General features: G+C 43.5%; 1 protein-coding gene across 1 annotated transcript in view; it reads left to right on the top strand.

Annotated features, from left to right (window-relative positions):
- LOC138352581 (nicotinamide phosphoribosyltransferase-like) overlaps positions 1–25,056 on the top strand; it is a 151,361-nt gene that overhangs the window by 51,341 nt on the left and 74,964 nt on the right. The window contains exon 5 of the mRNA XM_069305071.1: positions 23,990–24,109. Coding sequence (XP_069161172.1) covers positions 23,990–24,109 — 120 coding nt within the window. The remainder of the gene's footprint in view (positions 1–23,989; positions 24,110–25,056) is intronic.

Genomic DNA, 25,056 nt, shown 5'->3' with positions numbered 1-25,056 from the left:
TATCAAGAGGATAAGATCAGCGGCATATGCCAGGCTGGCCAACATACGAACGGCATTCAGAAATTTGTGTAAAGAATCATTCAGAACTTTGTATACCACATATGTCAGGCCAGTCCTGGAGTATGCAGCCCCAGCATGGAGTCCATATCTAGTCAAGGATAAGACTAAACTGGAAAAGGTTCAAAGATTTGCCACCAGACTAGTACCCGAGCTGAGAGGTATGAGCTACGAGGAGAGACTACGGGAATTAAACCTCACTTCGCTGGAAGACAGAAGAGTTAGGGGGGACATGATCACCACATTCAAGATTCTCAAGGGAATTGAGAGGGTAGATAAAGACAGGCTATTTAACACAAGGGGCACACGACAAGGGGACACAGGTGGAAACTGAGTGCCCAAATGAGCCACAGAGATATTAGAAAGAACTTTTTTAGTGTCAGTGTGGTTGACAAATGGAATGCATTAGAAAGTGATGTGGTGGAGGCTGACTCCATACACAGTTTCAAGTGTAGATATGATAGAGCCCAATAGGCTCAGGAATCTGTACACCTGTTGATTGACGGTTGAGAGGCGGGACCAAAGAGCCAGAGTTCAACCCCCGCAAGCACAACTAGGTGAGTACAACTAGGAACTAGGTGAGTACAACTAGGAACTAGGTGAGTACACACACACACACACACACACACACACACACACACGCACACTCACACAAACACACACACACAATGATATAGCAAACAAAATGATATAGCAAACAAAGCCAAGACCGAACCAAAGCTACTCCACAGTCACATCAGAAGGAAAACAACAGTGAAAGAACAGGTAGGGAAACTTAGAACAGGCGAGGACAGGTATACAGAGAATGACAAAGAGGTGTGTGATGAACTCAACAAGAGGTTCCAGGAGGTCTTCACAACAGAACAAGGTGAGGTCACTGTGCTAGGAGAAAGGAAAGTAAACCAGGCGGTCTTGGAAGAGGTCGAAATTACGAGAGAGGAGGTCAAGAAACACCTGCTGGATCTGGATGTTAGAAAGGCTGTTGGTCCAGACGGGATCTCACCATGGGTACTGAAAGAGTGTGCAGAGGCACTTTGCTTGCCACTCTCCATAGTGTATAGTAGGTCACTGGAGATGGGAGACCTACCAGAAATATGGAAGACGGCAAATGTGGTCCCAATATACAAAAAGGGCGACAGGCAAGAGGCACTGAACTACAGGCCAGTGTCCTTAACTTGTATACCATGCAAGGTGATGGAGAAGATCGTGAGAAAAAACCTGGTAGCGCATCTGGAGAAAAGGGACTTCGTGACAAATCGCCAACTTGGGTTCAGGGAGGGTAAATCTTGCCTGACTGGCTTAATAGAATTCTACGACCAGGTGACAAAGATTAAGCAAGAAAGAGAGGGGCTGGGCGGACTGCATTTTCTTGGATTGGCGGAAAGCCTTTGACACAGTACCGCATAAGAGGCTGGTACATAAGCTGGAGAGACAGGCAGGTGTAGCTGGTAAGGTGCTCTAGTAAACAAGGGAGTACCTAAGCAATAGGAAGCAGAGAGTTATGGTGAGGGGGTGAGATCTCCGATTGGTGTGAAGTCACCAGTGGAGTCTCACAGGGCTCTGTACTAGGTCCTTTCTTGTTTCTGATATATGTAAATGATCTCCCGAAGGATATAGATTCATTTCTCTCAATGTTTACGAACGATACCAAAATTATGAGAAGGATTAAGACAGAAGAGGACTGTTTGAGGCTTCAAGAAGACCTAGACAAGCTGAAGGAATGGTCGAACAAATAGTTGTTAGAGTTTAACCCAACCAAATGTAATGAAGATAGGTGTAGGGAGCAGGAGGCCAGATACAAGGTATCATCTGGGGGAGGAAATTCTTCAGGATTCAGAGAAAGAAAAAGACTTGGGGGTTGATATCTCGCCAGACCTGTCTCCTGCAGCCCATATCAAGAGGATAACATCAGCGGCATATGCCAGGCTGGCCAACATACGAACGGCATTCAGAAACTTCTGTAAAGAATCATTCAGAACTTTGTATACCACATATGGCAGGCCAATCCTGGAGTATGCAGCCCCAGCATGGAGTCCATATCTAGTCAAGGATAAGACTAAACTGGAAAAGGTTCAAAGTTTTGCCACCGGACTAGTATCTGAGCTGAGAGGTATGAGCTATGAGGAGAGACTACGGGAATTAAACCTCACTTCGCTGGAAGACAGGAGAGTTAGGGGGGACATGATCACCACATTCAAGATTCTCAAGGGAATTGATAGGGTAGATAAAGACAGGCTATTTAACACAAGGGGCACACGCGCAAGGGGACACAGTTGGAAATTGAGTGCCCAAATGAGCAACAGAGATATTAGAAAGAACTTTTTTAGTGTCAGAGTGGTTGACAAATGGAATGAATTAGAAAGTGATGTGGTGGAGGCTGACTCCATACACAGTTTAAGTGTAGGTATGATAGAGCCCAATAGGCTCAGGAACCTGTACACTTGTTGATTGACGGTTGAGAGGCGGGACCAAAGAGCCAGAGCTCAACCCCTGCAAACACATCTAGGTGAGTACACACACACACACACACACACCAGCCATCCACACTGATGCTCAAATAACAACAGTTTCTTTATTTCAAGGAACACTGTCTCTTTTAGCAGAGTTTATACTCGCAGGTTCCTTGTCATGGATATATATTTTGTGACAAGGAACGTGAGAGCATAAACTCTGCTAAAAAGAGACATTGTCCTTACAAAACCTTCTACGTCGGCGGCGGGACCTGCTGCTGGTGCTGCTGCTGTTAGTCAACCTTCAACAGCCAAAAGCAACTTGAATTTAGCTTACTCATCAAACGACGACATCTCGGTTGGGACTTCAAACTCTTCTCAATGAAACAACCCAAAGGACTACCTAACTGATGACACCTCGAACGTCAGTTAGCCCTTTTCAACATGCCAAGACCTACATGAAGCCTGGAAAAACCGAAGAACCACACAAGAAGAAGAAGAAGATGTCAAACCATCGGTAAGGAGAACGAAGAAAGAACAATACATCTACCAACACATACCATCTGAGACAGCACCACCATCAAACTACCATCATCAAGACTGTGCCCCTTCTCCTCGCCCTCAACTAGCCATCAAGCCTCCTTACCCGCTAGGCAGCCTATTTGCATAAAAAAAATGGAAACTACAGCATCGACAACGAATGAAGCGACTACTTCAATCCACAGTGGATAGGCCTTTGAACGTTTTGACCCTCTTGAAGCTGTCCTCTCCTTGTTTCCTAAGTTTTCATCCTAGCCCTCAAGTCCTTCAGTCCCCAGCTCGCCAAACCTTTTGGTCCTGCAAGCTTCAAGCAAGCCTTGTCACTGCGTAGGTCGTATATGGGACGCCCTGCAGGTTCCTCACAGCCAAAAGAGTGAAACAAACACCTCTCCTTAGGTTCACATCGAGCCTGAAACAAAAACTGTTATCCTGACAGTGAAGGTAATGTTTGCTGCCACAACATTAATTCAGGACGGAGTCTAGGACTCCTGTGCCCGCCCTGCTACAATAAAACCTCCCGTAAATTAATTTCATCAGAAAATCTCACAGAATCACTCAAAACAACGCCTGTTTGGATTACACTTCATATTCTCAAGGCTGCCACTGGCAAGCAAACTAAATTCATTAACTTGGTAAGAGTCAATGATTCTCCAGGAACCATCAAATCAAGGCACAATCATTTGTTGTTTGGCAGCGCATGTTTTATTGTACCATCAAGCATATTAACGTCAGTAATTTCTCAGAGAAGATAACATAGTCCGCCTTCCTCATCGCACAAAATGAGGATTAATTTAAAGGAATGTTAACAATACCTCATCTCAAAACTTAGAGTACAAGTTAGCAAGTGAATAGAAGAGGGCAATATTGTGGGTGTAGTGAGAACATGTCTTCAGAAGCACCACATCAGCACGTGCTTTACAAGTCAAACACCCACATAGAGCCTGAGCAACAATGACGTGCACGTGCTCTACAAGTCAAACACCCACAAAGAGCCTGAGCAACAATGACATAACCAGAGCCTTCTAGCCAAACACACAAGAGTGTCAAACACGTTCCTGGCTGGCAACGTCCCTATAGATCATCAGAACATTCTTTTTTTGGAAATCAGGCCCATTGATGATGCCTCGTAACATCACCGTAGCTGCGGTGAGATCGGTAAGCAGCCAAATACCATGTTTAAACTTAATCAGCTTGGGATGGGCTCCATCAAGGCTGTAAAGCACATGCAGTGCAAGCATACATTGGCATTTTCACAGACCAAAGGGCAGTAATTAAGCTCGAATTTAAAAATGCATTCAATCACGTCAGCAGCGACATTGTCCTATGAGACGTTCGTAGGCATTTCTACCGTCTTTAATTTACCTGAGGGCCACTACCTCTCTAGTGGCGACGACGAGGAGTGGAAGCTGGCGGCTTATCAATGGCCGCCCCCCTATTTGTTCTGATGATTTTATCCAGCTTGATTTTGAAATTCAACAAAGTCCAGGCATTTACAGATTCAGCAGGTAGGCAGTTCCATGGGTTTATAACCTTCTGGTTGAAAAAGCCTCTCCTGTTTGCTGTCCTACGTTGTGTCGTGTTGAGCTTGAAACCGTTGCTTCTTGTACGTGTTACATCTAAACTTTTAAGGAAGAGGTCTGGATCAATATCCTTAAAATTCTTCAGTATTTTAAAAGTTTTAACGACATTATCTGTGCCGTGTCTGCAGTGTTGTTAGCTCTGTGACTCACAACGGTTCCTGTTATGGTGGCGACTTTGTTCTGTGTTGATGTTTGTCGCCTGGTGCTGAACTTTCTCCAAAGCAAATACGTCTTTCTGAAGATGAGGTGTACCAGAGATTTATAGTTTTGGTTTTTACTGCATCTCCTACTTGCGCAACTTTCAGTGACTGGAGGATATTGACTATTAGGCCCTTTTCTTCATCAATCTCCTGAAAGGTAATATAAAGATTTTGTAGTTGTAATGTGCATTGTTATGCCCCATATAAGGTCTTGAATTTGTCGATATTAAAAAGCATTCGCTCTTCCGATTATTTGTGGATTTCATATAGATCTCTTTGTATGGTCTTAATATAATTTTCACTTCCCACAATTCTGTAACTCTTATTATCATCTACAAATTTGATGATGTGGTTTGCAATATTCTCATCTATACCATTAATGTATATGACAAATAAAGTTGACCTTGATAAAGAATCTTGCAGTACTCCGCTGACCACATTTTCCCAGTCACATTCATTTCCATTTAAGACAAATCTTTGTTTTCTTTGTTTAAACCATTGTTTTATCCATATTAGTATTTTTTAATTTATTCCATGTAACTGTTATTTCCATGTAAGTCTTTCATATGGTCCTTTATCAAAAGGTTTAGAGAAGTCCATGTATACTACATCTTCTGGAAGTACTTTATCTATAGAGCTGTTACTGTTTTAAAAAATGTGAGCAAATTTGTAAGTCAGGGATTACTTTTAACAAAACTATATTGCATTGATTTTAGTAGATTGTTCACTGTGAGATGGTGAATGATTCCCTCCTTTAGGATTCTCTCCGTGAGCTTGCAGTTGCAAGGTCGAGCTGATCGGTCGGTTGTTTTCTGCTGAGCACTTTCTGCCTTTTTATAAAATAAGGGTGACATTTGCACCTTTATACTCTAGGGGGGAATATCCTATGGCCCAGAGAATTTCTTAAAACAAGTTTGGTGGGAGACATAGTTCATCTTCTAGTTTAATTTAATTGAATTTTGCCCTGAGGGGCGAGTTTACTGGGCAGCGCCACTCATCCAGTGAGTGAACATAGCAGCATGTACAGCACTCCCCAATAGGAAGAAAATCCGTTGGGTTGCTCATCCTGTCACTTGTATCCAGACACAGCTGGGACTTGCTTAACTGTCTCAAGTGAACAGCTTCTCAAACAAGAAGATTAACATTCGCCAACCCTTAAAATCTTACTTTATCTTGCGGTTGCAAAATGGGGAAAGCTTTTAATAACAGCATCTATATTTGACAAATAGTGTTTTTCTAACTCAAACAATGTGGGGTTTATTATTCTATACATATTTCTAATGTCTCTCAGATGTTCACAGTCCCGTCAAGGCGGTGTCCATCACTCTCGCCTCAGATTCTGCAACTTCGCTCCTCAACTGTTGTTTCCATTCCAAATCTCCATATATATATTCGTATCCAAGACGGATTCTCGCTACTACTAAAGCTCTCCTGCGGTCACCTCCTCTTCGTCCATAATGATTGGGATTGCCATCTGTATCCATGTTGTACCAGCGTTCAGATTCACTGATTTGTTCTTCTATCTTCCTTTTCTCAATAACCTTGTCGCAGTGATATTGCATAATGATACTCTAATTTGTAGAGTCTTGGGTATAAAGTATTCAATACGGTCTCCTTTACCGCCTTCAGCAGCCAGCACATCTGCTTGTTCATTTCCTCTGATTTCAGCATGAGAGGGAATCCACAGGAATTTGATGACTCTTCCCTGATTGGTTTGTACTCTCACAGCTCTCTTGATTTCAGCGACTATCGCAGGATTTTCTACCTGATTATTAGTAAGGCTTTGTGTTTACATTGTAGCACTGCCTTTTAATCAGTGCAGGTCACTGCACCATTGGTGTTTCGTTCTGGGAATCTTAACGCCTTAACATTGGCAGTTAACTCCGCTTGCGTTGATGAGGCATAGTTCTCAATACGTGCTTTCCTTTCATTTCCATGTTGAAAGGCATTATTACAAATTACATAAATCAGCAGAGGAGCTCTGCTGATTTCTGCAGGGAGGGAGGAGGAGGATTCTGCATCACACCACTTGTGTATTAGTACCTCAGCCTTACCCCGGAGGTCTTTGTAAGCCGCAGGCCGGGTTCTGCCCCCATTAGCTGTCTGAATTTTTGCCCACACTAGTCTTGCAGATGTTTCTCGTCCAATGGAGCTAGTGAATTCAAGCTATTGCTTTTCCCACTCTTCAATCTTCTCTTCCCTGGCTACTTGGTACATAGTTTTAAAGAGTTCTTGGTTGCTTTCAGTGGGATGTCTCCGATACTCTCTTATCATTCTCCTCACATTTGCATTGAGCATCTTTATATAATCGTTCTCATACCATTTTTCGTTTCTTCTTCTGAGGGTTACTTCGCCCAGTCGTACGGTGCGGAACTTTGAGACAGTGCTAAATTTGGTTATTAAGGTCATCAACAAATGTATCAATGTCTTCTTGGATTTGGTATTCCGTGAACCAGTCACTCATTCTGTTTATGAAGTGCGGCCTCGTATCGGATCTGAGTGATAACTTTTTTCTTTTATTTGTCTTTTCTTTTATTTTCTTTATTCATGTCGACGGTGGTAATCAGTGCCCAATGGTCACTACATAAACTGTGCACAATTTGTGTACTGGCATCCGTGTTCTGTGCATTCAGCAGGAGAGCATAGTCTAATCTTCCTCCTCTGAGGTGAGTTGGCTGTTCATCACCCAGGACTCTAAGGTTTTCACTTTCCCTAACATAGAGTGACAGGTTCCATCCATTGACAGGCTGATGACAGTTGGCACCAAAGTGTGGGTGCCTGGCATTAAAATCACCGACCAACAGGGTAGGTTCTTCGTTAACAAATTCAGGTCTAGGTCAAGATTATTCTGTGGCACATATTGGTTGATTATATGCACAGCAGTATTGTTTAAGTGAAGGGATTCATACACATCCCCCTGTGGAGATCATCAATAATCTGTGCAGGAATAGTGTTACTGACATAGGTAATAAGACCTCCGTTTTCTTTCCCCAGAGGGCAGGGAGAACTTGTGATAACCGCTGAACCTTGGGTTGTAGTCATCACCCACCAGTGTCTCCTGAGTTCCTGGTTCAACCTTGACGACGAGGGGACGTCTGGACACCTCTTCCGCCTGGGGGGCCGCCGGATCATGTTTTGTTTTCGCATCTTGGCTTTGCTACTGCCGTTTGGCATTCTTCTTCAATGGTCCGGTTGCATCACGCCTGGCGCACATATCGCCTTGGGTCACGGGATTGTTGACAGATTTTTTTTACGTGGTCTGGCTGGTTCTCCCGGCGAAGTGATGGTGTTTGGGGGTCGGCTTGACCGAGAGGTGCCAGGAGTTGGTGGGTCTTGGTGGGCTCCTGGCGTGCCCTCAGCCGTGGTGGGCAGCCGGCTGCTGCTCTGCCGGAGGACACTGTATGACTTGCGTTATAGTTGGGGGCTGAGCTTTGGTTTTGCTACCCAGCGTTCTCTATGTGTGGCGGGGCTGGTGCTTGTCACCCTGAGGGACTCCTGGGGCTCCCCAATCCTCTGCCCATTTGCGTTTATTTGCAGCAAGGCATAATAGTTTCAAGTGACTGACGTCACTCGTTTCACGATTAGACTTCGCGTTTCACCTTTCCGGGTTTTGCGATTAACCCTTCACGGGTACGCCAGGGCGCATCCGATCCCATGATCGTCGTCGCCCCTAAATCAACAACAGCAACAACTGTGTCTCCTGTAGCACTAAGACGTCAGTTTGGTGTTCACGAACGTATTGTATGATGTCATTAAGTCTACCGTGACCTCCATTGCAGTTCAATTGTAGGATAGTGAAATTTTCTTCACTGTGGTTATCCATGGTAGGGTTGTTGGTCATCAGATGTGCTGTGTGCGGTGTTGTTACTGGTGAGTGTGTGTGCACTAGTGGTGTTGTATGTGTTGGTGTTACTGTGTGTATTGGTGCCAGCGGTCAATGGTGTTGTGTACACTAGTGTTGATGTGCTCACTGGTGTTGTTGTGTATACTGGTGTTGATGTGCTCACGAGTGTTGTTGTGTTCACTAGTGTTGATGTGTTCACTGAGGCAAGGTGTTCACTGTGTCTGCTGTTATGTGCATTGTCTCCACATGTTGTATCACCATGCATCAAGCTGCACCTTGCTAGACTCTCCCGAGATGGTCTCTGGTTCTGCAGAATTTGGAGTATGGCTTTCTGGTTCTTCTGAATTGTACACTGGGTATTCTCAACTTTATTTTGTTTGTTCATTAGTTCTTAAATGAGTGAGTGATTTTTTATCATGCAGGTAATCATTGCTTCCATATTGGGCGGGATTGTGTTGCCTGGAATGAATAAAGTGTTGGTTGGTGGGTGAGGAGGGGAAATGCTTGGCTGGGAAGGAGGGAGGGTCAGCTGGGAAGCAGGAGTGGTTGGATGAGTCGGAGGGAGGGTCAGCTGGGAGGCAGGAGTGGTTGGATGGGTCGGAGGGAGGGTCGGCAGGGAGGCAGGAGAGCTGGTTGACTGGGAGGGATTAGGGAGTATGGGTGATGATGTAGGGTTGGGGTTACTGAGTGAGGTAGAGGTGGGTGCGTTTGTGGGGGGCGTGTTTACCCACTCCCTGATACCGCTGATTCTGTTAAAGTGGTGAGTCTTAGTGTCGCCTTGACGTATGTGGCGGTGCATGGTACCCCCTTCGAATTTCAGGACGAACTCCTCTTCTCCTGTTTTGAATGGTTTGGGACAGTGTTGAGTGATCGTTGGAACAAGGTCCTTGCCGGGCACTGTTCTGGTATACTTGATGGCTCCCGCACCCTGATGATGTCCCTGAAGTGTAGTGTACCATCGTCGATGTCTGTGTTGGGTTACACCCTCCACTGCCTGTATCGGGGGCAACCGCGCACCTGTTATAAGTGTGGTAACGAGGGTCATTTGGCTGCAACGTGCGACATGGGAGCAACTGGTAGGGTGCAAATTTTTCGTGCATATTTTTTTCCGCCCCTGTTGCATTCGGATGGTACTGAGGTTGGAGTGGGTACTGTGCCTGAGGCGCCCGATTGCCTGTCTGCTGCTCCGCCTGTTGAGGTGTGTTCTCCGGCCTGTGCAACATGTCTGGTAACTCCTGTGGCCCCTGGGGTTGTTGAGCCGGTGTGTGTGGATGTCGGGCCGTCACCTGCACTGCGTGTAGTGGAGGATGTCCCAGTGGAGGTCCATGTCCCGCCCCTGCCTGTGGTTGCGGTCCCGGCTCTCGGGGACGCGGATTCTTCTGTTTTGGAGGGGGGTCCTTCAGCAGGGGGAGGTGCCTGCCGTACCTGTGTGTGTTGGCGACTGTCGTTCTGATGCTTCCGTTCCTTTGCAGAAACGAGCGCGCCAGTGTTCTGAGGCTGTTTCCCTGGATGATATGGACAGTGCGGGCGATGTGGCCTCCGTGGACTCTTCGGACAGTGTGGGTGTGGACCATGTAGATGTGAAGATGGTGGCCGTTCCTGTGGAGGGGCCTGATAGGAGTGGTGTCGTGCGGCCTGTCTCGAAGCATTGGCGGTGGGCTCGGAGTGTGTCTTCCCTTTGTGGTGTGCCTTGGGAGGAGGTGGGGGAGTATGGTGCTCTGGCATCTCACGCAGTAGATGATGGGGCTGTGAGGGGCTCCGAGTTGCTTTCTGTGCCAACCCCTGCACCTTCTGCTGTTGGGTCCCCACTGTGGGGGGAAGGGTTGCTCTGATGATTGGGACCTCATCATGGTGCTGCGGAAAGATGTGCGAAGGGGGGGTCTCACCTCCTGTGCCCTGTGGTTGGGTCGATGCCGCGCCTTCGTCCCCTGCAATTCCTCATCCTTTGTTGCCCCAGTCTGGGGGATGCCTTGTCCCGGCTGCTGAGGTTGTGACCTGTGAAGGTCTGGTGTTGGACCCTCATCGGGATGCCCGGGTGCTTCCGATCCTTTGGTGCTCTTCCACTATCTGGGTGCCACGGGTGAAGGAGTTTGTTTATAGGGTACCGGATAGGATGTGTCCGCCAAAGGCGCCGCCTGGTGGACGGGTGTCCTTTGACACGTGGATGATTTTGGAAGCATACTGCTTGCGCTTTCCGATATACAAGTTCCCAGAGAAATATTAGTGGACGTCTTGCGCACAACGCTACGCCATGGATCAGCTGACACCATGTACTCGTGATCCCGCCCTACGGTGTGGCATGTCTCCCTCTACCGTCCACCTTTGTTTTAGTCGCTGCTCCTCTCTCTACGGCACACCGTAACTAGCTCTTTTGACATTCTTATCCTCCTCAACGTCAATGCGTCTCTCAACATCTGTCCTGGTACAGGCATCGATAGGGTAAACCCTTCATGCAAACTGCACCTACTCTCAAGAAGAAGAAAGGTTTGTGAGAGGGAAGGGGACTGGTTGGACCTGAGTGGGGTGGTGGTGGGTCACCCCACTCCTACTTCAGGCTGTTGTCGGCCTGCTGCAAGTTTGACCCTGGGCTGGGTATTGGACTGGACCCTGACTTGATGCAGTACTGTTCACGAAGCTATTCCCGTCCCTGTTCACTGGTCCAACTGCAGTTTGAGTCAGTGTTCTTCAGCCCTGCCAATCAGGCCTCATGTTGCAATATATGTTCCAGGCAAAAGGGGGCAGCACGCAATTGACACACTTAGGTATTATGCCACCACCCTGTGCAAGCTTATGCAGACACTCTTTGGTATCATGAGAGCCACTGCAACACCCACACCTAATTGGGCAATCACATTGCCACGTTCCCACCGTTGACAGTTGCCACATAGAGATGGGTTGCCAATATACCTTTCCACTTTGCATGCCCTCATGCCTGGTACTTTAATGACTGGGTGCAGGCCTGCCTTCTACATTGCGATTGCTTGATTTCTGGGCAGTCCCCCTCATCCAGTGTTGTGCCTGGCCCAATTTCTTCATAGTGTCGCACGCCGCTCACCTTGCCCTTGTGTTACATGAGGTTACAGTTAAACAGCGGGGGATCGTGATACCGATCCTATAACATCATGCCATTGGACTTCACTCTCTTCACTAGGGTATTACTGTCGGAAAATCCGACACCATTTAATAATCATACAGATAATAGCTGTGTTGTATAAACAAGTTAACCCATAGAAAACGTAACTTGTAGTGGAATTACCGTCTAAAGAAAACGGGATATCATCACCACATACTATTATATTCACCACCTATTGTGGTGGGAATTATTCTTAAATACATTAATCTTTGGACTTTACCATCATAAAACATCTCATATAAATTAACTTAATTATCAATATTAAAGTAGAGTAAATGTGACCCTTCTATCACTTTCTGTCATCTGGACAATGTAAGCCAGGCGTCAGGAGTGAGGAAGGAGGGGCAGCCATTGTTTATACTAGACCAGAGGCTCACGGGAGCAAATTCGGCTCCTGTTAATTTTACTTGGACGAAGTGTTATGGAAACCAAAGGTGTACCATTATCAACACGCTGTCAACAAATCAAGTTAAGTGTTCTTCCGAAACCCATGTATCTTTCATTTATGGCCATTAATGTCATTATATAGGGTGATCCGGTTAGAGCACGTGGTAGCCTCAAACTAAAGGTAATTAAGCCAGGTCTTCATTGTTCCATGTACAGTGTTTCTCTGATATACCTGTCATATATAGGATTCTGGCTTTACAGCTAGCACCCTTTTAACAGGTCAAGACGAGGAAGCATGCTTTGTGCATCAGTTACCAGGGTCATGGAAGCTACCTCAAAGAGGGAAAATGTGGTGTCTACATCCTGGTTATACCTGCTGTACAAATAAGATAAGGAACCTCTTCAATGTATGTAGTCTAATACTGTAGTTTGATTGGCTGCATATATATAAATTTAATAAACCCCCTAATGTGTAGAGGATCGATTTGTGAGATTATGAGATTATTGCAGAAATACAGTCCATTTATCATTATACAAATTGCTATCGAAGTATATAAATTAACGTAAATATAAATTCATATAAATTAAATAAATATAAATCTCACAGGTCGGTTCCCACATTATTTGGTCCTTCGAACCGGATTATTCGGTCCTTTGAACCCACATTTGGTCATCTTAGTACCGGATGAACCAGTTAACCAGTGGATTCATTAAATATACTAGTGCAGTGTGATTTAAACAAAAGCCAGCAGTCAAAGACGGCAGCGTAGCCTCGAGGGAGCTCAGGAGCCTCCCTCAGCCCAGTTAAGCCTTAGTCAGCGGTTTCATGCACACCCACAGATATTTGGTGGCGTGTTATTCTGTGAAATGACAGCGCTAATATTGAAGCCAGCCAAATTAGTGACTGTGTCGCGAGATTGTTCACGGATTTCGTGGTGTTAAATTTCACGAGAGATTATCTACGAATTTTGTGGAGTTTATTTCGCGAGGTCACTAATAATATTTAATACTTCTAGATATTATTAGAAGTTTCATAGAGGCTAATTAAGAGGCTATTATCAATAATTGTGTATATTATTTCTCCAAAATAGAGAATTATTTAATATATATTGCACTAGTGATCACAGTATAATATTTACTAATTGCCAACCCACAACAGGGTAGGAAATTACCATTGACTAGTTGAACTATTATTGCTCATCCTAGTCCCATTATTACCATATTCAGTTGTACTATATTCAACAACCTAGCACCATTAATGAATGGTCCAGACCCTATTTTGGGTGTAATTTTTATCAACTCGAGTTGAGTTGTATATATAATAATTTACTTATGGTCATTACACCTTTGAGTGATTAATTTGTGTCTCTACCATCCTAGGGTGATATAGAAGAGCTAACCTAAAGGTACTTCCAGTGACACTGGTTTATCACTCAAATCATAAGTGTGTATGATTGTATATATATAATGTGTATTAATTTTAAGTGCTAACCTCTAGTAGAGGTAGGATTATCGCCTAGTGAGTGCAGAATTTATCCTAGGCTACCATCAGTACTTGCTCACAATTTATGAGCCAGTGGTGCCCAATTAACAAGTCACCATGACTAATCCACAGAAAGCAAAGCGTGCTTTAGTAGCAAGTAAACGTCAACTGACAAGAGATCTCAACCAATATGAACAGTTGCTATATGTGCCTGTAATTAATTATCGTCGGTTGAAAATACCACTATTACAGATTCAAACCCAATTGCATATATTGAAAGCAAATAGGAAATCTTACCAAAATCAGGTCCACGACGACGACATAGTAGTTGAAGATTTGGAACCATTCCTGTCTGACCTAGCACAATATGAAGAAGAAACTCAAGCCAGGTTGGAACATTTACACAGGATAATTGAATCAGAACAAATAGCAAGTACACCAAATAAAGTAGATAATGGTATGGATGATCTGGATCTTTTTGAGAATAAATGTCAAGCCAGATTAGATCCTTTAATCAACAAGGATAAAGCTTCACCCACTACAGCTTCACCCAATAATATACCACCAGAAATTAAGCAGTTCTCAGACAATTTATCCACAGTCTCTGTGGATTCTGAAAACCCAATACCTGAAGCTACTAAGTTAACATGCCTCCAAACTAGAGGTGAAGCTGAACCAGAAGTAGAAAATGTAAATGAAAATAGCAACAGCACTAATTTCCCAGTCCAGCTTCCTAGGAATAATGCTGGCAATGAGAAAACTGTCATACATCTAGAACTACAATTGCTGGATTTACCTCAACCTGATCAGACTGCTGACTCATTACAATCCTTCAGCATGGAGTTTGAGTCACTACTAAGAACATTCAGTCTTAAGGTTGATATAACTACTAGTGAATGGATGACCAAAGTAGTTCTTCAACGAAAATTGTCCAGCGATATACTAGATGAATTATATGCACATCAACATAACACCATCCTGACAGTACAGGACATCGCTGAAGGTTTACATTCCATCATAAACAAACGACGAGCAAATGAGGAAGTTAAAACCTCTTGCAAGCCTTCAGAAATAGAAAATAATAGTCAATTAAAGGGTAAAACAACTACCCCAAATAAACATCAACCAATTACTCTAACATCAAGTTGCAGAAAATCTGACAACGCAGCAGCATCCTCCAAGCCTACTGTTACTAGTTCACCCAAACCGGTAACTTCCAAACGTGCAGTAGGCTGGGGGACATGTATGTTCTGCAAAAAGAAACATTCAACATACTGTTGTGCTAATTATCCAACCAGAGACACTCGTATTGAGCGACTCCAGGAATTAGGGAGATGTTCAAGGTGTCTCAAGTCACACAACATAGACTATTGTGATACCCAATTCAACACCTGCAACAGGTGTAGAAGAGGTAGGCACCATGCAGCACTGTGCAAATATACGAAATTAACGTATTCAAGACCCAAGGTGGAAGATAGCATTCCCACCACAGTACAGTACTGCAAGGTGCAACAAACAAAGAGTGTCCAATCGGCAAAGTCTAAAGGTAATACGACTTTGCCTACTGCCCAAGTTACCATCCTGAATAAGAGGGCCAAGGTCCATACCCGTGGGTTGTTTGACCAAGGATCCCAGAGAACATATGTCACTAAAAAGCTGGCAGATGAATTACAATTAAGGCCTGTAGCCCAGATATCATTCAATATCTCAGGGTTTGTAACAGATGCAGGACCTCAAGTCTACCAGGTGGTACAACCATAAGTACGTTTAGGCAGGTACGTCTGTAGAGTACAAGCCATTGTGGTGGACAAAATACCAGTAGACCTACAAGTTCAAGGTCTGAGAGCAACAGCCAAATTCCTGAGAAATAGAGGAATAAAATTGGCAGATAATATTAAGTCTGATCGCCTCACTGACTTCGGTCTCCTTGTAGGGACAGACTATTGCCATCAATTCATCGGTAGCCCTACTAAATATCAGGATATAACCATGTTAAACTCTGCAGGAGGTAAATTACTCTCAGGCCCAGTATCAAGCCTGAGGAGACCTATGCCTGCAGATAAACAATACCAATAGAAATCTAAATTTGTCAGCTGATTATATTTCTCCAGTAGCATTTTACTAAGGAGATAACAGCTGACTATACCAACAGAGGTTGATGTTAGTATCATCATTTGAAGCTGGAGATGAGTTCATGAGGCCTCAGTGGCAAATCAGTGAACAGTAGCCTAAAACAGCTACAAGTCACTGCGACCAATGTCACTGAACCCACTGCAGTCTCAGAACCATACTTTACTTTAATGATGAGCTATTCAATCTTCTGAATCAATTAACTAAATTAAACCCCAATAAATCTGATGACTGATTTGATACATTTATTATTTAATCAAGATGTATTCCATGGGCCTCAGTGTTTATATATCAGTGACCAGTTACCTGAACAAACTTCAAGTTATATCTAATGTCACTGATCTCACTGCAGTCCCTGAATCATACTTGACTGTAGTACTTGATCACATCCAGTCTTCTGGGTTAAATAATATGTAATTAGGCTTGAATATTAGCCTTTCAAGAGTTGACAGGGAAATGAAATCGCATTAGACTTCTAACCCCTGCAACTCTAGTACGGGACATCCGTCCTGTACGAACAGACGCACAAATGTGTGATTACTAACTACTAACATCAAATTAATCTAATAATTCGAAGGAGGAGTATCGGTGTTCATCTGTTCTAAAGAGGACTTCGACCCGTGAGCAGCCCCCTGGGGAATTATGTCGGAAAATCCAACACCATTTAATAATCATACAGATAATAGCTGTGTTGCATAAACAAGTTAACCCATAGAAAACGTAACTTGTAGTGGAATTACCGTCTAAAGAAAACGGGATATCATCACCACATACTATTATATTCTCCACCTATTATGGTGGGAATTATTCTTAAATACATTAGTCTTTGGACTTTACCATCATAAAACATCTCATATAAATTAACTTAATTATGAATATTAAAGTAGAGTAAATGTGACCCTTCTATCACTTTCTGTCATCTGGACAATGTAAGCCAGGCATCAGGAGTGAGGAAGGAGGGGCAGCCATTGTTTATACTAGACCAGAGGCTCACGGGAGCAAATTCGGCTCCTGTTAATTTTACTTGGACGAAGTGTTATGGAAACCAAAGGTGTACCATTATCAACACGCTGTCAACAAATCAAGTTAAGTGTTCTTCCGAAACCCATGTATCTTTCATTTATGGCCATTAATGTCATTATATAGGGTGATCCGGTTAGAGCACGTGGTAGCCTCAAACTAAAGGTAATTAAGCCAGGTCTTCATTGTTCCATGTACAGTGTTTCTCTGATATACCTGTCATATATAGGATTCTGGCTTTACAGCTAGCGCCCTTTTAACAGGTCAAGACGAGGAAGCATGCTTTGTGCATCAGTTACCAGGGTGATGGAAGCTACCTCAAAGAGGGAAAATGTGGTGTCTACATCCTGGTTATACCTGCTGTACAAATAAGATAAGGAACCTCTTCAATGTATGTAGTCTAATACTGTAGTTTGATTGGCTGCATATATATAAATTTAATAAACCCCCCTAATGTGTAGAGGATCGATTTGTGAGATTATGAGATTATTGCAGAAATACAGTCCACTTATCATTATACAAATTGCTATCGAAGTATATAAATTAACGTAAATATAAATTCATATAAATTAAATAAATATAAATCTCACAGGTCGGTTCCCACAATTACATATCACCCCAGGGAGCTCTCCTAGTGATGCCTCATGACTGGTCACCACTTGACCTTGGACCCAAGGGGGAGAGGAGAAGGCCCAGCCAACACTACTAAACTCAATCCTGCAGTATGTGACTCCCCCACCGGGCCTGCCCTGCCCACCTATGCGTGCAGAGAATTTGCCGGACTTCCGGCCGTAGCCTCACTTCCACCTCTTCCTTCCTGGTCACCAGCTGGGTAATTCTCTCTGCGTCCCAGCAACGGCGTTAGTTCGAATATAATATATTTACAGCAGCCTAGGACCGTACTATATACCGCCAATACTAGAATTCAAATGTACAGTCATGTTGCCATCTCAGGGTTACTCATTAGGGAATGCCAGTACCAGTGTTCAAATCTCATGTCGTGTTGCCAACACAGGGTCTTTCTCTATGTCATGCCAGTAACAGTACAGTATAATTATGTTATTAATCACAAAGCTCAATGAGATGGAGGTTATATTAAAAGCAGTGATAAAGCAACTAAAAGTTTACTCAAAGTAAACTACAACACATGAGATACATGTATGGGTTTAAGGAAATAATAATAATAATGGTGACAGCAGTGCTCCTCTGGTGGCCGCCAGCAGCTAGCATCAGCTGATGAATTAAAGGGATCACTGGCCCCCTTCACTGGGGCGGCTTCGTCAGCGTCGCTCCTCATTCCTCCACGGGCCGGCCACACGCTGTCTTCACCAATCAGTAGAATAATATTTACGTGCTATCCCACAGCCTAATTTACTCCTATGACTTATATGCACTCCAATAAATGCCGAAGCATAATAATAGGCCTATCTTGCCTAACAACCAAGGGAAATATGGGAGGGAAAATTGATCTACCTTAACATATCCTGTCCTCAGACGCCTAGGCTCCAGTCGCCGTTCCCTGGGTACTCCATTCCTCGCGTTGTTCCTCAGCGTTCCAGAAGCCTCACCAATCCATAGACGTCGTGAAGATCCTCGTCATCTCCGTGCTCATTCCCTGAGTGAAGTTCCTGGGCGTTGGCTCGTCCAGTCGTCACTGCATGCGTCGTTCCATCAAGCACTCCTTCACTGAGACCACACTCAAGGATCAGGATGCACTTTCTCCCTTCTGAGTTCATAGTGGGCGTGATCCAATCACAATAGCTCTGAATGCTTTGGAGTTCCACTGACGGCGAGTCACTCACTCCTCCCGCTGTCGTAACATCTCTCGACTTCTCCAAGACTAATCAGCTCACGGTCCACGGCGCCCTTACACCGCTGAATTAGGCTTCCTCGCACTTCCCTGAAGTACTGCAGTCTTTGTTAGTCACTATATACTCGTCAAGCTGTGTATATCCACTTAAGAAAGCTCCTTAACCTCGGATCTCGAGAGCTCAATCGGCGCACGTCTGCTCTCAACGAAGCGCCAAGTACGCGCCTGGTGCTCTGCAGGCGGGGGGGGGGGGCCAGGTCTCTCGGTGACGTCACAGACCCAGGGGCGGGCTCTGATTGGTCAATGAAGTCATGTGACCTCAACCAGCCAATCACCGACCAGAGGGTGTCGTACACAAAATGGTGGATTTGCAGGCCAGGCGGCGCCATTTTATTGTACCCATGGCGTGACTTTTCCACTTCCCTGCAAATTTACAAATGCAAATTTCTCCTCAAATAAGCAACCATTCTGGAAGCCTCGTACCTCAAAAAGGTTCCCTGCTCCTCAGAGAACCTGCAGATAAGCTGATATGACTCTTACAGCTGGCATATGGGAGAAACTGGAGGGGACACCGTCACAATAGTCATCGAGAAACTCCACTGCAACATGAATGCTGTAGTTCTTGATTATAATTTTAGTTTGTCTTGTCTGTGGGATACTCATGACTGGTCTCTGTGAAAAACCGCAGGGCCTGTCCTCCTGCACTCGTGCAATGACAATTACGGGAAAGATTAGGGTGTGCCACTCACCATCTTTGTCTTGTCGTGCCGCTGCTGAATATGTTCATTCTGTCATCTCACCGTGTGCTGTCTCATACTTCCTCTGCTTTTGAATTGATGGAAGACCTCGTCATCCTTTGTTATAGACTCACCAATACCAATATTGTTGGAGGGCCCCGTGTGGAGACCCACACCCATGTTGAGGGGGCCCTGGGCGGAGAACCACACCCCTGCTGGAGGGCCCCGTGTGGAGACCCCAACCCGTTCTCGCAAATTTAATAAGTCAATATTGACTTATTAAATATGTGCATAGGTGACATACTTAACATAATAGATACCCTTAAAAAGATTCACAGAAAACACCGACCTTACCTAACCTTGTTAGTATCTTAAGATAAGCATCTTATTGCTTCGTAATTGCAATTATTACCTAACCTATAATAGGTATAGGTTAAGTAATAATTGTAATTACGAAGCAATAACATGCTTATCTTAAGATACTAACAAGGTTAGGTAAGGTCGGTGTTTTCTATGAATCTTTTTAGTGGTATCTATTATGTTTAGTATATCACCTAAGCACGTAGTTAATAAGTCAATATTGACTTTACGAATTTGCGAGAACGGGTTGGGAGACCCACACCCATGTTGAGGGGGCCCTGGGCGGAGAACCACACCCCCTGCTGTGGGGAGCCGAACCAATGCTAAGGGTTGGTATGGTGCTCGAGCACACTCTCCATGCTCACTTGCTGTTGATGTTGTATTATCTTCTGACTTCTGGTGATCTCCCTCTTTTTGCTGCTGCTCATTTCATATGTGTTCTTAGGTGGTATGTCTTCAACACTGCACTCTATCTTACACACACACACACATACACAAATAGACACCTTCAAGGCAGTTTTCACAAGTAGTGTTGGGGCGCTGTACAGTGGAGGGTGTCCCTTGTGTAAACACACCAGTCATACACACAAACTGTGACCTTGAGTAGGGTGGGCACAAGGACTATGTTACGCATGAGTGGCGCCTGAAGGCTAGTACTGGTGGGACGACCCCCCGTCCTCAAACTGTTTCTGTTAGGAACCCTGAATATCGCCACAAATGTAATGTCTGCCTTAATTTCTGGCCAATCCAGCGATCCACGTCCTACCACAGTTGGTAGGAGGGGCGCTGCACACTTAGTACGGCTGCAGCTGAACTCAAACGTATTTGGCTCTTTAAAGGTTAGACCTTAGGACTAAGGTCTATGTCAGGCAGGAGGGACACATCTTGACCTGGTCTACCCCTTGGCTCTGGGACAACTGATCTTCAAGTTTCTTTACGACTTTGGAATGAATTCCGTCCAGACCTGAAGCTTTTGAATCATTTTAAGTTTGTCAATTTTCTTCCTTATTATAGAAATATCACAGTCTCAAAGTTATAGAAATTCCTTAATCCGTTCTCTTCACATTCTTCCAACCTTTGTGTGGGTATTGAGATGTCTAGCATCTCAAGTGTGGGCTCTGATGTAAAGTGTTCATTCAGAGTTTTGGTTGCCCATTTATCGTCAATTATATCTTGTAAGGGTCTCATCTTTTAAGGGTCCTTCCGATTCTTTTATTTCGGTTTTACTCCTTATATAGGCATAGAAAGATTGAATCTTACTCTATATTTTAAGGAAGTTTTCATTCGTAGTTTTTTTGGTTGAACTGATTTCCTCGGAGACTGAATCTAAAGTCCTTCTGTATATCTCATAACCTATGTTATATTTTTGTGGACTGATGCCTGTTCTAGAGGTTGCACTTAGTTATTAGACCTTTCTTAATGTATGTGTCATTTGTCTAGTTATCTTAATTTCCTTTCTCTTTCTAAGAACATATTTTTAATAAATTCAGTGATTAGCATTTTGAAATATATACGTCCATGCCTTGATAAGTTATTAAATCCCTTCAGGAGGTATTTTGCAATTCCTCTCTCACTCCTTGAAAGCCTACTCGCAGGTAGTCTAGATAGTCATTATCGTGGACCTCTATATGGATTTCTATAATTGTAATCTGTGTTTGAATATTGTGATCAAACGAAGGGGCGAGCTATTTCCCCTACCTGTATTGGATCGATCATGCCCTCCTCTCTTGTCAGCAGCACAACATCTAGAATGCTGTCACCTGGTACGAGTTCTGTCACATGCCGTATAAGGAGTCCGGTACCAGGTGTCAAGAAATTCTTCTTCCGCTTGTGATAAAACATCGTATCCGAGCCCATCTCCTTTGTTTTTGCTTACCCATTTAACAGATCACTTATAGTCCAGCAGACTCAAAATCTGCTCTGTTGGGGCCAATATTCATCAGTGCACATTTGTCCTCAGAGCATGTGAGACTCTTGGACCCCGGGGCATAAATATACCTCTCGTGAATCAACCCATCCTCCTAATAGAACGTCGCATTTTGAAGTATACTCTACCTAATGCCAATTATTGTTGTACTAGACAATGGAAGCGGCTCGCGAAATTGACATACTGTTCCGCTTTCTGTCTTGGGCCCTCTAGAAGATTAGGATCGGGGACGTTACCACGACAGTTTCTTTTCGTTAAAAAACCTTAGGAGGACGGGCTTCGTGAATTACTGTACAGCCACTAGTACGCGTAGCGTTTTCGTTACTGTATATGGATTCATAAATATCTCACGCTCTAGTTAGATGTGGTGCAAAATCTTGTCCTTTTTGGGACATAATTGGTATTCTCAAGCTTAAATTAGCAGATACAGAACAGTGTTTACATACATGAAGTGAGTATCGTCCACATGACATCAAGGAGCTATAGCTTATTACCTAATCTATATAAATAAAAATGTATATGTTCGATTTTTTTCAAAATCGCTAATGTCCGAAAGTTCTTCACCGATTGCTTGGAAATTTTCACCCAACGTTCCATTCGCATCCAAGAGGATGCGAATTGGACGGATGTATCACGTCTGTGATGGGAAAAAAACATTTTTTTTTTTTTAAACTGTGTTTTTCATGTGAGGGAAATCTTCGTAATCTCTTTACCGATTGCTTTGAAATTTTGACACAACGTTACATTCGACTAGGCACGTGTACATACCTACTATATATATGTCTCACCTGTGACAGGAAAAAACATTTTTTTTTTTTTTAAAAGCAGCACCATCTGTTGGACATAAGAGCAACACTCGCTGCAATCTCCGAAAGTTCTTCACTGATTGCTTTGAAATTTTGACACAACATTCCATTCAAATACGTGCATGTTTTTATATACTTACTATACGGATGCCACACCTGTGACAGGTAAAAACATTTTTTTTTTAAACAGTGTCATCTGTTGCACGTAACAGCAACACACGCTATACTATACATGTTACGGTTCCATTTCAATGTTTCCGATTGCATGGATAAATGGAATTTTCATAAATTTAGATATATTTCATTTTGATTTAATTATTTTATGTGACATTGAGCTGGAATTGAGCTGTGTTGTTTACCATACCATTAATTTCGTGAGTATACGTATAGATGCCACACCTGTGACAGGTAAAAATATGTTGTTGTTTTTTTAAACAGGGCCATCTGCTGCACATAAGAGCAATACACACTATACTAAATATGTTACGATTCCATTTCAATGTTTCCGATTTCATTGATAAATGGAATTTTCATAGATTTCGATTTATTTTCGTTTTGATTTATTTATTTTGTGTGACATTGCATTGGAATATAGCTGTTAGGTTTACCATACCGTTCATTTTGTGAGTTCAGTTTATTTTTATTTTTTTTTTCGTTTTTCATCTCATTTTTTTAACTGTTTATTATATATTTCTGTGATGGGAACATTAAATTATTTGATGTTCTCAATTTTCTGATGATTACATCAGATCATTTGGGAATGCATAAGGACGAGGGAGTGGTGAGGAGGACGAGGGAACGGGAGTGGGGGACAGTGGGGATGATAGAGACAGGGGAATGGAGAATGGTGGGGAGGACAAGGGGAAAGGGGAGGGGGAGGACGAGGGGATGGGGAAGGGGTGAATGGCAGGGAGGATGAGGGGATGCTGCAGTGGGGCTGGTGGGGAGGACAAAGGGACGGGGGAGTGAGGAATGGTCAGGTTGACGAGTCGACAGGGGAGGGGGGGAATGGCAGGGATGACTGGGAGACAGGGGAAGGTTGCTGTGGCTCAGCAACACACATGCGTTACTGAGCCACAGCAACGCGTGGCCGGGTACAGCTAGTTTTTTATATAAATATAAACATTCAAATATTAGTTTTTAAATAAGGTTTTCGCAAGTGATTCCCAGTAAGTGACTGAGAGCTTACAAGTATGTTGAAATCTATGGAAAATGTTAGGTTTACATATAAGGACTTGTTTCAGCATTGTTCTACTTCTGGAGTCCTTGTCAGAGAAGTGACTGTTTAAAGCTGTTCGTTTTATTGTTCAGCCTTTGGCTCTCACTGTAAACGGCAGACTGGTACTCTACGACAGAATCATCGTGTTAGGTTCAAACAAAATTTGTTTGAATTACGTAATTTCGTATGTAAACGAGGTCATAACGTAAGGATACATGTTGTGAAAATAATATATTAATCGTAGAGTTATTTCTCAAATAACTAAGTTTAAAGAAGTGTGAATTAACAATGATTAAATTGTTGCAGACGCTGCTGGCGCAGACTTGGTACCCCATGACAGTGGCCACCAACTCCCACGTCTACAGGCAGATCCTCCACCACTACATGGACCTCACCCATGACAACACCGACACTCTTGTCTTCTACGTAAGATCTTATTTTTTTTACTGTCTTCATTAACCTCTTAAAACATCTCAGTTTCTAGATTCCCATAACACACAATCTCAAGGGAAAGGGGTGGGTGGTAGGGAAAGGAACCGGTGTTATGGGGAGGGTCTAAGCCTCATATAAAATTGTTTTGTTTGTTTACCTATCGATTTAAGCTCCCTAGGTCAAATATCACTTTTGAACAAACCAAAATTTAGATATCACTTGTAAGTAGCTACCACAACTCTACATGTAATTTATTGGGATCAGACCACTCCTTGCTGCTGATAACAAAGCAATGGTACGTCGAGCTTTAGATGTCAATCCTTATACTTCAGCTTTAGATGTTAAGTCTTGTACTTCTTTATGACGGGCTCAACTAAAGAGCAAGTCTTGCTACAAGCATATTGATCAACATTGTTCAGCAATCATTTTAGTGACTCAGGAATCAACGTAAATGGAAATTTCTATAAACCTGAGCCCCAATTTCTATCACTGCCCAACCACTTGGACTGCCTGGTTTAGTGACGGCCTCAATTCTTGCAGATCAAAGTTCGGTCTTGGATGGTCCAAGTGGTTGGGCACCATTCCTTCACTCCATCTTAATATTCCAGATCCTTGTCCTAATATCCTTTCGAACTTCTTGATAGTCACGCTGGCTTAGAGCTTTATTTTCATAATTACCTTACCTTCCATCAAATGTGGGCTCGACTCCAGCATTTATTTGCATAAGGCAAATATGGCTTGAATGTAAAGAACATCAGTGAGCTTAGTTCAGAAGGTACTACAAAGATTTGTGTTAAGAGCAAGGAATTTCGTTAACAATAGTATTTATTTACACTACATACCCTAAAAAAATGGGACTGACACCACTTTAAGTGTCAATCAAGACTTTCCAATAACGTGTTACAGTAAAGGAATGCACAAGTTCAAATGACAAACTTTGC

Source organism: Procambarus clarkii, chromosome 54 (assembly GCF_040958095.1).
Source record: "Procambarus clarkii isolate CNS0578487 chromosome 54, FALCON_Pclarkii_2.0, whole genome shotgun sequence".
Lineage (NCBI taxonomy): Eukaryota > Metazoa > Arthropoda > Malacostraca > Decapoda > Cambaridae > Procambarus > Procambarus clarkii.
Note: the sequence above shows the minus strand (reverse complement) of the source record. Positions and strands in the feature narration are given on the sequence as shown.